The sequence below is a fragment of the Protopterus annectens genome, chromosome 2.part1 (assembly GCF_019279795.1).
Source record: "Protopterus annectens isolate FY-2018-M chromosome 2.part1, PAN1.0, whole genome shotgun sequence".
Lineage (NCBI taxonomy): Eukaryota > Metazoa > Chordata > Ceratodontiformes > Protopteridae > Protopterus > Protopterus annectens.
Genome location: NC_056729.1, coordinates 1509959273 through 1509976913, shown reverse-complemented (window position 1 = coordinate 1509976913; position 17641 = coordinate 1509959273). Strand labels below are relative to the sequence as shown.

Here is a 17641-nt window from a genome sequence, read left to right as displayed (position 1 = left end):
GGACCGTACCCAGAGCCCTTGGTCAACATTATACTGTTTATATACCCTCTCAAACATATGAAACCATCATAATTTATCCCTCTCTGTAAACTGTGGAAGAAATTTACTGGCCTTTGTTGCTTCTGGGCTTCAGTTACTCCCTTCCCCATTACCTTCATGACTCTGGAGAAGAGTCAGCATCTCCTTTTCATGCTGCCTCTGCCTCTCCTTCTCCTCATCTTCCAGGCAATGCAGTTTCTTATTTTCCTCAGCCTTCGGACATTGCAGTTTCTCATTTTCCTCAGTCTCTAGACATCTCAGTCTCTCTGCTGCCTCTGTTTCCAAATACTTGGCCTCCAGCTCAAGTCTCTCTAACACCAGATGGATTTTTAAGTCCTCTGCGGAAAGGTTGAGCTGTCCATTTTCTGGGGAGTTGTACATCTCCATGGCCAGTCTGATTGTCCTCCTGGTTGCTATTCTGTGATGCAGCTGTGACTAAAGCTTGCATCATGTCTGCTTTAGTCAGGTTGGCATGCAGCAGTTCTTTAGCCTGGCACATTTCAGCCAACTGGTTCCTTGTCAGCTTCCTATAATCCTCTGTTGACATGCTTGCCTGCTCTCCCTGACTAACTAAGCTAACAAAAAAAAAAAAAAACAATTGTGATATGAACTCTGAATGTTCAATGCATGGCTGATTCAGAGTACAAACACCTTCAGTGACCACTGTACACAGACTACAGGAATTCTATCTCTATACCACTACAGGCCAATTAATGTGTGTTGTGGCTATCCCCCCATTGCCACCAATTGATATGTAATGCCCCTGCACTGGCCCAGTAATCAAGGAGCCTCAATCCCCACCACTGGCAACAGCGAGGGACATACACGATGGAAGGATGACAAGTACACAAACAGTAAAGAACAATTTCCCTTAAGAGCACACAGAGATCAATCTAGGGGCTAGTTTCTCCATCTTTCTCCAGATCTCCAATAAGACTCCCCACTGGCACAGCTATAGAGTTGAGTTCTTAGCCAGGGTTCCAAGCCAAGTCCTCCTAACATTCTCTCTGTCCAACCAGTGCTTTGTATATCTACCCAAGTAGCTGACACACACAAACACTTTGAGATTTGATTTATACACAAACACACACCTGGGAAAGGCTGGCATTGGTTTACTAGCTATGCCCCCTTCTGCCCAGACCATAAGGTAGTATTCATTGCCATCAGAACCCCTTATCAGCTACTTTAAGGCCCTTTCCAAAGGGTGACCAATCCTACCGTGTAATGTTACTATTATCCAAATGGTAAGTGTGACCAAGAGCAAGGCTATTTAGGAGTGGCCTGTACAGTGTCACCAAATACATATGCAAGTACTCTAAGAACTTAAATATGTCTCACAAATATCAGCCACAAAGATAGGTTTAGATATATTTAATAATAAATAATAAAAGAACACGACAATACTCAATTGACACAGTAACTACTGAGTTCAGAATCACAGGAAATAACAACATTGCAGGACAGTCTCAAATAAATACAGAAAACATCTAAACTAATCTTTACTATATTCCTATTTATATCTAAAAGATAGCATGCGCTAAATAACTTACTTACAGAGCAACACACAAGCAAAAGTGCTGAATGGATGTTTCTAGGTCCAAGACAAAATACAAAATGCTAAATCTCTCTCTCAGAGAGTTCTTAAATTAATATCAGACATTACTGCTGGGTCAACTTGGATGACATCACTCTTTGTCACCTGGTTTCAGTTCCCAGGCTGACAGAAACTAACATCTCTGTGTTAAGATACAGATCTCTCAGATGTTTGCTGAGAACTGGAAGTTGCAAAACAATTAAACACTTTTACATTTTAGACCTAGTAATTACTTCTCTCCAAGACAATAGAAAAACATCTAGCTCTAGACATTGCTTCTGCTTCACTGAGTGATAACACAATCATAAAACACTTCAATTTCAACTTATTTTCTTGAAGTTTTGTAAGTTAACTCTGTATGTTCCAGCTTCTACTATTAAAACATACATTTCCACAGGTATGTAGTTTATATACATTTCTGTTCTTTTCCAGTAGAGTACACTGTGGACACATCCTTAAAGCTCAGTACTGTACAAACCCTGTTCAACACACACTTCTACAACAGTAGTTTAATATACATATAACATGTAGTTCTCTTACATTTGTAAGACAAGCATATGAATCATGCTGATATTCACAAATGACATATGATTATTTACAAAATTCCAGATAGCTGAGCTGGTAGGTGTCACATCTATATCTATCTATTCATCTATCTAAATAGTTTGATGTTCTGTAGTAGATAACCATCATATTAAAAAAAAAAGAGGTTATGTACTCACCATAACATTCCATGTGTGTTTTCCATCTCGTCCTTTATTCTCACTGTTGGGGTTGGATTTGATCAATCGGATCCATCTTGGCCATTACATCAGCTTGTGGTCCTCTGCTTAGCTCGTGGGCATTTTGCCTACCCATAATGCAATTCCCCAACCACTTCAGATCTTGTTTGTCTCCAAGCAGTGAGTAAGTGAATAAAATATTACTGTGATATTAAAAACCCCCTGCTACTCCTGAGGCTATAGAATCCTGTAAAGACCCATTAGTACTACTCGATCTCCCAGGAGAATAGGTAATGGGTCAAGGTGGGTGGGTTGTGCGAATAAAGGAAGAAATGGACAACACACATTGAACATTATGGTGAGTACATAACTTCTTTATGTGATGTTGTCAATCTTGCCTTTATTCTCACTGTTAGGACTTCATCTCTTGCTACCTGATTCTTGGGTGGCTCAAGGGAGAATATTCCTCAGAACCATAGAACCAAAGGATGCTCTACTCCTGGAGGCCAACTCTAACTTGTAATGAGTAATAAAGTTATGCGGCTTAGTCCAAGTTGCTGCTGCACAGATGCTGTCCAAAGGCAATCTAGCTTGAAAAGCTGTTGAGGCAGATACTGATCTGGTGGGATGAGCCTTGATAGTATTTGTTATAGTCTTGTTGTTATAATTGTAAATGAAAGATATACACTGTGAAAGCCAATTAGATAGTGTTACTTTAGAAAATGGTTCTCCTTTCTGAGTTTCTGAATAGGAGACAAATAGTTGATCTGCCTTTCTAAATTCTGATGTTCTGTGCAAATAAAAACATAGCTGTCTGTGAACATCTAGAAGATGCAAAGTGTACTCCCCTTTGTTTTGAAAGTTCAGAAAGAGCACCAGTAAGTCAAGAGATTGATTAAGATTATTCTCTGAGACTACTTTGGGTAAAAAAGAAGGGTTGGTACGTAGAGAGAGTCTGTCATTGTGAAAAATTATGTAAGGAATCTTGGAAGCTAGGACCTGTATCTCTGAAGTTCTCCTTAGTGAAGTAATAACTACTAAAAAGAGCGTTTTCCATGAAAGGTATTTAAGCTCACATGTAGCAGCTAGTTCAAATAAAGCGGATATGATTTTTGACAAGATGAAATTCAAGTCCCAAAGCAGAACTGGATTTCTATATGGGGGTCAAATTAAAGTTGTACCTCTGAGTAATGCTTTGCAAAGCATGTTTGAAAGGATAGCAGAACCATTTTCACCTACATGAAAATTCGAGATCACTGCCAATTGCACTCTAGTAGTAGCCGCAACTGCTCCCTCATTGAATAATTTAGCGAAGAATTCTAGGATAGAATGTAATGGAGTTGTAAATGGGTCTGTCTTATTAGAATTGGACCAAGATATGAATCTTTCCTATGTAATTTTGCACAATTTCCGAGTGGACATTTTATGACAGGATATCAAAATTTGTTTAACTGGAGAAGATAGGAGAGGAAATCTGGCTATCATGGGAACTGGAGCGGCCCACTGTTAGTTTGAGACTGTTCAGGCTGGGATGCACCATATCCGACGGATGAGTCAGAACATCTGCAGCTAGGTCCAGAATCCAAGGTCCGTCCCATATATGAGGCAGAAGAAAGGGGAACCATATCTGTCGAGGCCAATAGGGGGCAACTAAGATTATTGTGGTTTCTAACGAACCTGCTTTCTGTAGAACCTTGGGGATTAGAGGTATAGGTGGAAAGGCATATAGAAGTCCCAGGGGCCAATTGTGAACAACTGCATCCCTTGGTGACTCCCCAATTGGGGGGGATCAGGGCAAAGTAGTTGCTGCATTTGGCATTGATAGGAGAAGCAAAAAGATCGTGGCAAGGCTGACCCCATTTTTGGAAGATCTCTTCCACAACTTTCTGACTGAGGGACCACTTGTGTGGCCACAGAATAGCTCTGCTCAGTTTGTCTGCAATCATACTGGACTTCCCAGGGATGTACATTGCTATGAGACAATGGTTGGAGGCCTTTGCCCATTGGCATACCCTCAGGGCTTTTTGACATAGCGGATGAGATCTGGTTCCCCCCTGTTTGTTTATGTACCAGACAGCCAACATGTTGTCCAACTTAATTGCTATTGTACCTAGAGGGAGGGAATCCTGAAATGCTTGCAATGCCAGAAGCACTACCCTCATCTCCACAACATTTATATGCAAGTGGGCTTCATGTTGTTTCCAGGTATCTTGGACTGTCTTCCCCAGATAATGACCCCTTCTCACATTTGGGAAGCATCCGTGGTCACAGTGGCTTGGGGCTGGGGGGTGAATGGGTAGCCCTGAGACACTAGGGGAGAGTTGAGTCACCACTGAAGGTCCCTTTTGCATGATTCATTTATTAATACCTTGTATGTCATTGGAAGATGCTGAAACGGCCACTGAGTTGAAAGGAACCACTGGAGGATTCTCGTATGGGAACGTGCTAGCAGGATTAGAACTATTGAGGCTGCCAGTTTGCCTAGTACTTGTAGAACTAGCTTGGCAGAAGCTCATTTCTTTTTGATCAGTGCCCTGACATAATATCAAAGATTGTGTTGACAAGTTTGCGAATAAAATCTTTGTGTTTATTTGAGCTCCAATGAATACCAAGGATTGATAAGGCTCTAGTGCAATTTTTTTCATAATTTATTGTGATCACTAGAGAGGAACAGAGGTTATAGTGTGTAATCCCTGGCTTGTAGCAGAAGATGTCTGGTCGGGGCGGTTATGAGTCAGTCATCCAGATATAGAAACACATGGAATCCTTTGCATCTCAGGTGAGCTGCCACTACTTCCATACATTTGAACACTTTGGGGGCTGTACTGAGTCCAAAGGGCAGAGCTCGAAACTGGAAGTGATTGGCCTTCAGCTGGAAGCGTAAGAACCTTCTGGATCTCTGCCCATTAGAATATGGTAGTATGCATCCTAAAGGTCTGTTGAGAACATTCAATTGTCTTTTTCCAGAAATGGAAGTATCGACTGCAGTGTCACTATCTGGAACTTGGATTTTTGGACATGTTTGTTCAAATTGCTGAGATCTAAAATGGGTCTCCAGTCCCCTGACTTCTTTAGTACTAAAAAGAATCTTGAGTAAGTTCTGGATCCTATCTGGTCTGTGGGGACTTCTTGGATGACTCTTTCTTAGCAACCTTTGAATTTTTAGAGTTGTCTGTTCCTTTTGACTGTATGGAACGTCTGGGATTGATATGTTTACAGGAACACATTTGGAAAAGGGAATGAAATCTCCCCTGGATATTATGTTCGGCACCCATCTGTCGGTAGTTATTTTTGCCAAGTTTCTAGGTGCAGAGACAATCACTCCCCGACTGCCTCCAGAGGCAAGAAATCAGGCACTCCTTCAGGTGTGCTGAAAGGGCCCTCCAACAAAGGATTCTCTGAACCCCTGATTATGCTGGCTTCCTCTGCCATGAGAGTGGCTTCTTTCATTGTTGTTCACCTCTCTGCCCATGGGTGACCTTTCACCATGTGTGTCATGAAAAAACCTCTGGAATTTTCTGAACCACATCTTCCCACTATCTCTGTGACCTTTAGTGAAGGGTCTGGTAGGTGTGGAAAAATGTACTCCAATGGCAGACAAAGTCTTGCCTTCCTGTTCACACCTGGTGAGTGTTTCCTTCATTTTAGGCCAAAAAGAGAACAGCCATCAAAAGGGTTATTAACAAAGGAAGACTTGAATCGCAAAGGTGCATCCAGGTCTGCCTTCTTAAAGCATTGCCTGAACCCACTGCCCTACTTGTTCCATCTGGTGCATAAGATATAAGCCTCATGGAAGAGTTTATGACTGAAATGAGGGTGGTGAGCTGAGCATTAACCTTATCTGCTACTGCATCATCTACAGCTCCTTGGAGGGAGTCTGTAAGTTCTTTTAACAGGTCCCTCTGTAGAATAGTAAAGTGGGTAAAGTTATTCAGAGACCGAAATGCATAGGTCCCCTTTCTTCAGCCTCATATATGAGACGGACCATGGATTCTGGATCTAGCTCCAGATCGTCTGACTCTATCCATCAACCTAGAGTCCTTATTAGGAGGATGGAGAGAGGAGCTGGTCTCTGATAGCTCTTTCTTAGTGGCCGCCACCACAACCACTGCATCGACTGCTACACCTTTAGTTAAAACAATATTACCTTTTGGGGCAGTTATGTATTTGTTTGCTCTTCTGGGAGTAGGATCTTTGGTATCTAGTGTCTCCCAGGCCTTCTGAGAGATTAGGTCCATAAGTTTGTCAGAAGGAGGAGTCACCCAAGAGGTGGATGGGCAAGAACCGAAAGCCTTCAGGTAAACTGACTCCTCAGCTGAAGGGGGGATGGGCTGCCAGTTACCTATCTGTTTTAATATTTTGAGGATGTCTCCAAAGGAGACATCTTCAGGAGGTGACCGTGGGGACCCTTCAGCATCATTGAGGTCAGTATCTGATGTGATAGATCCTCAGGGGAGTCAAGATGCTTCCTCTTGCAGTATTCCACTGAGGAGGTTTCAGAAGGGGGGGGTCCCTTGCTGGACATCCTGAGGCCTCAGGTCTCTGTGATCCTGTGGAAGGATTAACTGAGAGGATGAAGACAACTGACCCAAAGTGGGAGGAAGATCCTATGTAGACTGTGGCTCTGACTTGAAAAAAATCAAAACCCTCCTCATTACATCGAAGGCAGGCTGCTCCTGCTTGTAGGAGTCCTCCAGGTCCAACATAGAAGTCATCGGAGCCAGTGGTATCTGCGGCACTGGGGACAGAAGCTCCGAGGTCATGGTAGGAACAGAACTCACCTGTGCCAAAGCCCTAAGAGACGAAGTCAGATCCGGAGAGATCCAGGTTGGCTCTGAGGATCTGACCAGAGAGTGTCAGCTCCTAGAGGTGTCCTGCTCTGACTGGAGGGAAACTCTCAGGTCAGATGTCTGCTCCAAGGAAACTGCAGGCCCTGGAGCCAACATGGACACAATCTGGAGATCAGAATCTTCTGGCTCCGAAACCGAGGAACGGATCGGAGGAGGAACAGGTACCAAGGAGGGTGGTTGTATCTGATCCAAGTCCTTTGGGCTTGGATCCAGCAAAAGTTTGGCCAGGGCCAGAGTCTTCAGTAGCCTCTGCACAATCATATCAATGTCTTCATCAGATAAGCTCCTGGTAGACCGAGAAGACAAAGTAGGGGATCTGAACTTAGCTAGTAGTGGAGATGGGAGCTGTGAAGTTATCGGTTCTAGGGAAAGAGAATGTCTCCGATGTCAAATCTCTATAGGAGCCGAAGACATCAGACCCAAGGGTTCTGATGGCTCCGAAACCATCTCCAATCTGGCTGCAACTGTCTGCTCCAAAGAAGCTGGTGGAGCAGACAGTCAAGGAGTTTTAGAACTCGACTCCAATTAAGTTTTCTGAACTGGAGATTGTCATCTTATTGGTTTTTCAGACGTTTTTGGAGAGGACTCGGATGTTATAGCCTCTGAAAAAGGGGTTTTTAATAAACCCTTCAAAATCAATTTGTTTTTGTACTCCATAAGCGCTCTTTGATTAATGTCATGGCAAATGGAGCCTGTTTCCTGGAGAGGAAGAGGCCCAGACCAATACACACACAAGGTGTGTATATTGCTAAGGGACATCTTCTTTCCACATTTTTCAAATCCAAGTGGCTTCCCTTCTTGTTTCTATGATATTGTCAGGGAAACAACAAGTAAGGAAAATATAGAGAAACACACATACACTCAAACATACTGGGGGAAAAAAATGCGGAAGACACAAGTTTACTCCCTCTCTCTTTTTTTTTTTTTTTTTTTTTTACAATCATTCTCTAAGACAAGAAGAAGGAAGAAAAGAAAGAAAGGGGAAAAGGGGGTAAATGTCTTCTAATAAAAAATGGACAAACATCCTCTAACTAAAACCGGTGATAATGGGGGTATGGCACAATCACTCAAAGAAATTAAGCTATAAAGAGAGACAAAAGTTAAAAGAGTAAATGTAAGCTAAATAGGAAAAATAGTTTTGAAATATCCAATCCTTAGCCCAGGGCTAGTGATAAGAAAAACCTCTTCACTGTGCGGCAAACAAGATCTGATATTGTTGGGGAATTGCATTATGGGTAGGGGAAAAGCCCATGAGCTAAGCCGAGGACCTCGAGCTGATGTAATGACTGAAACGAATTTGATGGATGGGATCCAACCCCAACAGTGAAAATAACGATGAGATTGACAGCATTACATCAAAACTTTTTCACACAAAGTCAGATAGGTGCTTCAGCTGAGACCAGTGCTGTGCGGTTCCTTTCAAAAGCTAATTCTCACAGAATGAAATGACAATATGAGAATTTATTGCAGTTCTTTGTAGACTTACTCTGCTCACATCCATTGCCAGTAAAGCCAGGTGGGCACCCACATTCTCCTGTAATGTGATTACATGGGGTTCCATGATGACAGTTGCATCGATTAGCACAGTTCTTACCATGGGAACCAGGTAAGCAAACTTAGGAAAGAATGAGAAATAAAAATAGTTTACCATGTGAAACATACACTCTCTTCATATACAATTACAACTGAAATAAAAAGATGGCATATATTAAAAACAAATTAATATAAACTGCAGAAAAGTAAGGGGTGGTTAGAATTTAATAAAATATTGGTTGTGCATGTGCCTTCAAACCTAAAACTCAAATGCATCAACTGCATGGGGGAAGGCTTCCCAGTATGCTCAGGGGATGATATGTTACCACCACCCAGCTCTAACTTCTAAAGGCAAAGAATGAGCAAAGTAGAGCAAATCTTAAGCTCTTATTATGTGATCAGCATATGGAGGAACAATAATAAAGAGTGATTAATTTGTAAAGAATTACAACAGAAATTTTATACTGCATATTAAGTAATAAACAACAATAAGGTGTAGTGTAAACACTGGGGTCCAGCTCTATTCATTTCCATTAAACAACAAATGTCAAGAAAATTTGTTTTGGGGGAGACAAATATGTGCCCCACTCAGTTTAGAAACAAATGTGGTAAAATGAATACAGATTCAAACAGATTTCTGAATAGAGTACAGTACAGAATACATTTTAATACAGACATGTAGCACTTCTCCAGTACAGATGGTAAAGCAACTAAACCACTGCAGTGTTCTTCTGTTTTTAAATAGTAGCACCAATGTGTAATCTAGTATATTTGCTCTCATTAGCTTGACTAGAAAGATTTGTGTTTAACTAACTGGGCTGGTCCTAGAAGCATGTATGTTTAAACAGCCAGCATCAAATATGATCTATCAAAACCATTTAAAGTTAAATAAATATAACTTTTGGCATAAATTACAGACAGCCTAACTTAGATGAATTGAAGAATTCAGGCAAACCTTTGTCTTGGAGTCACTGTGTTCAGAACATTTTATACAGAACTAGTGAAATACAATATCTTGTGTGAAATACTGATAAAAAAACAACAGAGGGCAGCAAATCACAGAAGAAATCTTGACTACATTTTATTCATTTTATTTATTTAGACATTTGTTAACTAGGTATGTCTGACTAAGCAAGAGCCCACATTGGAGAATGTTGCCACTAACCTTCCAGTTTCTACTCACCACCTTTTTATTTACAACATAATCATGGATAATTATATCAGGTGCATTTTAGAAGCTCAGAGTAACACATTTTGTATTGAAATGTAAAACTAAGCACTAAAGTCTACACCCTAAATCAGGACATATTTTATGAGGTTAATAGCTGGTAGGAACCATAACTGGCTTCTGTCGGTGCATAATTCATTAAAGAACTTCAGATACAGTATCACACTTTTCATCAAAACTGTGAGATAAGTTAGTAATGCCCTGCTTGGTTTGGGAGGTAAACAGTATTAAGTGCTTGACAAAGATGGCAAGAACTTTAAGTCAGTCAGCTTAATGTGTATGTGACTAGATACCTTATAGCCCCCATAGGATGGGGCAGTGGTACAGCGGTAGCGTTGTCTCCTCACAGGTAGAAGTTCTCCAGTTGGATTCTCAGCTGGGGTGCCTTCTGTGCAGAGTCTGCATGTCCTCCCTGCATTCATGTGGGTTTCCTCTGGGTGCTCCAGTTTCCTTCCAGATCACAAAGACATGCATCTGGAGTGCTTCTCCCCAGGCCTCCACTGAAAATTGGCTTTGTCCCAAGTCAGTCTCTCCCCGTAAACAAATAAATAAATGATCCTTTGCCTGGTATTATTCCTATGTTCCAAACATCATCTGTCTAAAATATGACATTTTTCTTTTCATTTTTTTTTTTTGTCCCTGGAGGTGACCATCGGCTGCCACCAGTGCTTCTCCTTGTCCACGAGATCTACTGGGCTCTCTTATTCCAACCCTGGACTTAATCTGAACCATGATGCCATGGGCAAGTGAGGAGATCAAGGCATCCCAGTTCAGTGTCATATTGTTACCGAAGGGAATTTGTAACATAAGCCCTTTCTTCCCTGTTTTCTCTTGTATATGCCTGCATGCATCCGATGGGAGGATGTGCGTTGGGGACATGAAGCATATTGTTCCACCACTGCTGCAACTCAGCCAACGTCTCCAGCTATTTCCATACCTCTTTACGTGTCCACAGCATCCAACAGGGATATAGTGTGACAAGTGTCCTGTGTGCACTCTCCTCTTCCAGAATAGGCATACCTACAATTCAATTGGTGCACCTCAAATCCATGAGCCACTAATCAAACTTGCCTCATCTGGGCCATAGTCAGGGCTTTGTCTTTCTATGCTATGGCACAGCTTAAATACCACACCAATTTTTCATGTTTTTAGACATGATGTAATTGCCCAAATCAATATTATCCAGAAAAACAGGGAAAGCAGAAGGCTCTGTAGCTGAGGTCTGCTTGTGACAGCTGCAGCAATGTCTCTCTACTTTTACCCCTGCCATTACTGGCAAAACAAAAAAGTAACTATTGAAAAGGTGTCAAAACAGGGACACTTTTTAAATGCTGGTACTATTAACTTAGAACTTTCCAAAGTAATTTTAATTTTAGGAGAGATGGAGCAAATATTTGAAAACAAATCTGGGGGTGGGGGTGGGGGGTGTCTCTCCAAAATCTAGACAGTTAAACTGTTTTTGTGTCAAAGCGAGCAGAGATAAATTCAAGGCATTTGCTAAATCAACAGAAATTGAAAGATGGAAAGCACTACAAACTGAAAAGAGAATTTTCATCCTTAAAATCACTCTCCTGGTTAGCCATTGTCGTACAAAAAGGTGCAATACCCACCTTTATAAAAAGACACTTAAGGTAGTTCAATAGTAAATGCTGGGAAGCAGGCTACAGCCAGCTCATTCTTATAGGTTCATAGGTAGGTACTAGGCTATCGGCTCAAGGGCCTATGCAAGCCTAGCCAACAAGGTTCCCTGGCTTACGCCACCCAAGAAAGTTATTTTCCTGTGCCACTGACGAGCAGAGACACAGAAGTGATCCCCGGGGTGTATCTCCTATTTCCCATCCACTCATCAAGATTTTTCTTGAAGAGTGCTAATGAAGAACTTTGCTTGACATAGATGGGTAGCCTGTTCCAGAGTATGGGAAGTCTCTGGGATAGGAATCTATCCCTCCAGCATGTCCTGTTTATTGTGGTGACATGGTTTAGGTCCCTAGAGCATGTAGCTCGGAGGGATTGGGATTTCTTTAGGTGTAGCATGTCCAACAGCTCTGGGTTTGACATAGCTTTATATGTTAGGCAGAGATCACCTCTGAGTAGGCGATATGCTATGGAGTAAAGCTAGAGTTTTTTGAGGCGGTCAGTGAAGGGCATTTGTTTGAGTCCAGTAATCCTCTTTGTGAGGTACTTCTGTGGCCTTTCCAGCTGCTGCAGATGTCTTGTGAGGTACATTCCAAAAGGGGCATTGTACTCTATAATGGGTCTAATGAGTGATGAGTAGAGGGTAACGATGACCTCTTTTTTCCTGGACGAGAACCCTTTTATGATAAGGTGTGCCACGTAGAAGGACTTCCTGACTACTGTGACGATGTGACTATCAAAGGAGAGACTACTGTCCACCTGGGTCCCAAGGTCTCTTATCACACATTCAGTGTTAAGTAGATTGCTGCCTATGTGGTAGTTCATGGGTACAGAGTTTTTACCAGATGGAAATGTTAGCTCTACAAAACTAGCAACTATCCTTTAAAGCTCTCCAACTCTAAAACATTCAAAAAACAAAGTACAATTTAAGCTGTCCACTGGTTACAGCTTGCACACAGCTATTATTCTAAACCAGGCTGCAGGCAGCCCAGGCCCCAAGCAAAATCCAAGTTTGCAAGGCCTCTTTCAGGCCCTACTTTCATCTGTAAAGTAGATATTTCCACAACTTAAAATCCACATGATACACAGAGTAGCCCTGGTTGGTCCCTCTCCTCTCTACTTATAATCTTAAGAAAATTTGCTAGTAATACAGAATTCCACCAGAGTAAGTTTGTCCATACAAAAACTCTCTGAAAACATAAATCACCTATTTGTGATGTTTCCTGTTTAAGAAAACTACAGTTTCTTTCTCTTTTTTTTTCTTCCCTCCTGCTGTCATGCTGTTTTCCTGGCTTCCATGCCTACCTAATCCCCAGCTCCCCTGCTTGATCTGTTCACATACCTCCATTGTAATCCTTCATCGGTGGGCCTCCAGACTTCTTGGGAAGTCAATCTCAGTTACTCATCTGTAGTCCTGGAAGCAGGGTATCCATCACAGAGTTGTATGAGTACAGCCAGCAGCTGCTCAAAGTTCCTACCATAACAGCTGAACAGTGCAATGGCATTACAAGCACTGCCAGCAACGCCTAATCTCAGTAGATTTTTTTTATGATGTTTGTGATCTCCACCAAAAATCATTCAAGTATCAGGCTTTCTCAAGGTGACCATTTTGTTACAGGACCTAAACTATGACACTTGAGGGCTGCCCCGGGAAGCCAGGACTGCAATCTCATTCTCCCAGCCCCCATGGGAGTGGAGATAGGGTAGCCATGTCATCTCACACCGGGGCAGGCAGATTGGCCTCCCGTCCTTCACCAGGCACTGTGGGTATGCCACTCTGTGACTAGCACCACCCAGGAGTCAAGAGGCCACATGCCAGGGGGCTTGAAGCAATGCATTCGTTGGCACCTGGCACTGTGGGGGTAAGAGACTGAGGTGTGCCGCACAACTGCAGAGACGGGGGGACCCAGGGCCATCTCCCCTGCGAGTTTGAAAACTCTAGGTGCAAGGCAAAGTGGAGAACCAGTGTCACGTTAGTCAGGATGAGTGACTGTCTGATGCTTCCTGGCCTAGTAAAGTTTCATGAGGCTGGGAAGATCCCCTGAGAGGCTCCAAGAGCACGTATAACACTGCATGATTTGGCAGCAGTTAGGAGATATGTAACCCTGGAAAAGAGCGCTCTCTCCTGGATAGAGGTGGAATCCCAGAGAGAGTCAGTCTCGATGGAAGTCTGGAAGGGAGAGAGAGGTGGAAAGTGATGGTACAGGACAGCTCTTACTTGGAGGGGGTATAGACCATGCCCCATCTGGGATAAAAGTCTGGAAGGGAGAGAGAGGCAGATAGTGGCAGGGCTGGGCAAGCTTCTGCCTGGGTGAGGGGGGGGGGGGTCAGGCAGAGCTACCCACAATGGAAGTCCTTAAGGGAGTGCTAGGATGGACAGCAGTGGGACCTGGAGAACTCCTGCTTGGGTGAGTGGGGTCAGGCAAAGCCCCCCCCATAATGGAAGCCCTTAAGGGAGCAATTGGTGGACAATGTTGGGGCCTGGAGAGCTCCTGTCTGGGTGAGTGGGGTCAGGCAGAGTTCCCCATGATGGAAATCCTTGAGGAAGCGCCAGGGTGGATGGCAGAGGGAACTGGAGAGCTCCTGCCGGGGCAAAAGCATCCAACTTCATCACATAACTAATAGCATCCTTGAAAATTTTCAAAATCCTCAGAGCTGCTCTGGATAGGAATGCAGGGGGACTCTGAAGCCTTCATGAAAGCAGATCTGCCCTCAGCGGCCGAGGGGAGTTCTAGAGGGGCGGACGGGATCGGAAGGTCCCGTGAGAGGATCTGAGGGCATGAGCGATCCGGCATGATTTGGCAGCCTGCAGGAAACATGTAGGCAGCGGAGTCCCCTGACATGGGGGGGGTGGGGTGGCTGGGAAAGGTTTCTTGGCCAGGTCAAAGGGGAGGACAGTAGGAATTTGCCCAGACAAAAGTCAGTATGGGAGCACCAGGCAGACGGGTGTAGGGCCTGGAGAGCTCCTGCCTGGGTGAGTGGGTTCAAGCAGAAGCCCCCACAATGGAAGTCCTTGAGTGAGTGACTGACTGATGATGGCAGGGCCTGAAAGGCTCCTGTCAGGGTGAAGGCATCCAACCTTACCCCATACCCAATGGCATCCCCAAAAAATCGCAAAGTCCCCAGAGCTGCTTAGGATGGGGAAGCAGGGGGACTGACCACCCTGGGAAACCAAGCCACCATTCAGACTAAGTGGTCTAAACTGGAACATTTCTGTGAGACTTCCAAACTGGGACTGTCCTGGAAAAATTGTGACCATTGGTCACCTTGGGCTTTCTCAACCCTCGGGCATTATCAAACTAGAAACTTATTCGAAAAATCCACTCTCATTTGCACATCTGGCAACATGGTACACCTCCAAAAAATTACTCATGAAGATTTAACAGCCACTGAAACATGGCTTCCTAAACTCAGAACTCATGCTCAACCCAAAAAAAGACCAGACTACTACTTTTTTCCCCAAATCCACTCATGAAAAAACAAAATTTAAAGTCCTCTCTCTTGAGCGCAGTTCAGTACTTCAATACCTCCTACCTTCAAATACTTAATGAACTAGCCCCTAAAAGAAAAATACGCACCAACTCTTAACAGGCTTCCCTGGCTATCAAAAGACACTTTTCATTTACTAAAAGAGATAGAGCCTGGTCTCACTATCAAAGTAGTAAAACTAAAGAAAACCTCACTACCTACCAGCAACTTAGAAATCAGGCTAAAAAACTAATTAAACACGACAAAAAAAAAACTGCTTCCATGCAAATCAACTAAAATACCGGAACAATCCCAAAGGATTCTGGCAAACAATAAATCTCCTTCTCAACCTAGGAAAACCCACTACCTCAGCCCCATCACTGACCAACCAAAATGAGTCCATAGCCATTCAATTTAACTCCCACATTATTAACTCAATAGCCTCCCTACTTAGCAACACCCCCAATACTACTCCTACCATACTTCAGACTCCTGACGAAAACCCTACCCTTCTCGAACTAAACCAGTTCAAACCAACTACATTAAAACTCTTATCACCAAATTAAAACCTTGCACACTAGCCACTGACCAACTACCTAGTGACTTTCTTCAACTAGCAGCTCCTTCCATTGCTTACCCTATAACTGTTCTAATCAACCATTATATATCTGACCAGTATGTACCATCCCTTTGGAAAATATCCCACATAATACCCTTACATCAAGGCGGCCAATCAACTGATACAGCCAACTATAGACCCATAGCCGTTCTGTCCCCACTCGCCAAAATCTTAGAAAAATGTATACACAAACAGATATTAGGCCATTTCTTGAACAATAATCTATTATCCAAAACACAACACAGTTTCCAGCCTAAGCATAGTATCAGTACAGCTCTCATCAGCTTTACTGATACTGTATACCAACTTAAAAACAAAAAACAACTAGTATCTTCTACCTTCTTAGACATGTCAAAAGCATTCAACACTATGTCACATCAAACACTTCTAAACAAACTAGCCATCTACCACTCCAGCTTTAAAACCCTAAAATGGTTTCATAGCTACCTGACTGACAGAAAACAAGCCACTGTATGGGAAAATAAACTCTCGCTCAGCTCCCTGTAAGAGTTGGGGTCCCACAAGGCTCAATCCTTGGTCCACTCCTATTTACTATCTTTACTGCAGCTAACCCAGCCTCAATTGTACTTCAAGAAAAAACTCAAGCAGCCCTCCACAATATAGAAAACTATCTAACACTCCATCAACTTATACTTAACCCCCCCCCCCAAAAAACAAGCTTATGGTCATCCACCTTCTTCTTCTTCTTCTTTCGGCTTTTCCCGGTTAGGGGTCGCCACAGCGGATCACTGTCTGCTCATGATTGGCAGTGGAGTTTTACGGTGTTGAGTTGCCAGCCTGGCGCCCAATCTTCCACAGAAGGCACACACATGCACGCACCTACAACATGTCTTTGGGATGTGGGAGGAAACCGGAGCACCTGGAGGAAACCCACGCGACCACAGGGAGGACATGCAGACTCCGCACAGAAGGCACCCCAGCAAGCTTATGGTCATCCACCAAAACCCAATATTTAAAAATCTACCTCCTATCTTTCTTTCCACTTCCAATGGTACCATAACAGAGCCAGTAGAACATACAAAATTTCTTGGTGTTACAATTGATAGTGGACTTAGGTTTGATAAACACCTTGCTCTAACCATTAAAAAGGTGCATGCCAAACCGGGTTCACTCTACAGAGCAAAACCATTTCTTACTGACCAAGCCAGACTCACTACTGCTCAAACCCATCTATTATCTTCCCCTCTATATTGCTCTCAAATATTTACCAACCTTCACATATCTGACCTAAACAGCCTCATATCATACTATAACAAAATTGCAAAATTCACTACAAATCAATCTTCTAGATCTCACCACTACACTGCATTAAATCAATCAAACTGGCTAGAGCTCCCACATCTCCTCTCCCTGACTCAACTACTAACCGCCCACACAGTCATATACAAGCCTGACAGCTGCCCAGCTCTATCAGACCTAGACCAACTCTACAGTAACCTAACATCCCTTAGATCTGCTGAAAAAATATTGTTAAAAGTTAGTAAAGCCCAAAACACTTATGGCATCTCCCTATTCTCTCATGCCATAGCCAAGCAATGGAACCCTCTTCCACAGCATATTCTCACCATCAATAACACATTATCATTTAAAGAGACCCTTAAAGAACATTTCTCTAAACATAGGCTCTGCTCCTGTACTACCCCAGGCTAAACATCTGTACCTGCAAATATTTATGTCCTCCATTTTCTTCCCTTTCTCAGTATCTCCTGGCTTCTTTGAATCGTTCTCCCAAAAGAATTCTGGAAGAATAGTATGAAGTATGGAAAACAGACAATGCTTGATATACTTTGATAATTGCTTATAACCGCTCAATATTTTTAATATGTCTAACTTTGTTACTTCCTGATTTCCTTTTTCTAACACTACTGTAATAACTTGTAATTTGTATTCCTGTGTATGTCCTACAATTAACTGTAACTTGTATGTAAAACA

The 17641-nt window shown here is 42.9% G+C and overlaps 1 protein-coding gene across 1 annotated transcript in view; it reads right to left on the bottom strand.

Moving 5' to 3' along the window:
• Window positions 1–17641, bottom strand: part of MEGF6 (multiple EGF like domains 6) — a 2184612-nt gene that overhangs the window by 357289 nt on the left and 1809682 nt on the right. Inside the window, exon 25 of the mRNA XM_044062967.1 lies at window positions 8692–8820. Coding sequence (XP_043918902.1) covers window positions 8692–8820 — 129 coding nt within the window. The remainder of the gene's footprint in view (window positions 1–8691; window positions 8821–17641) is intronic.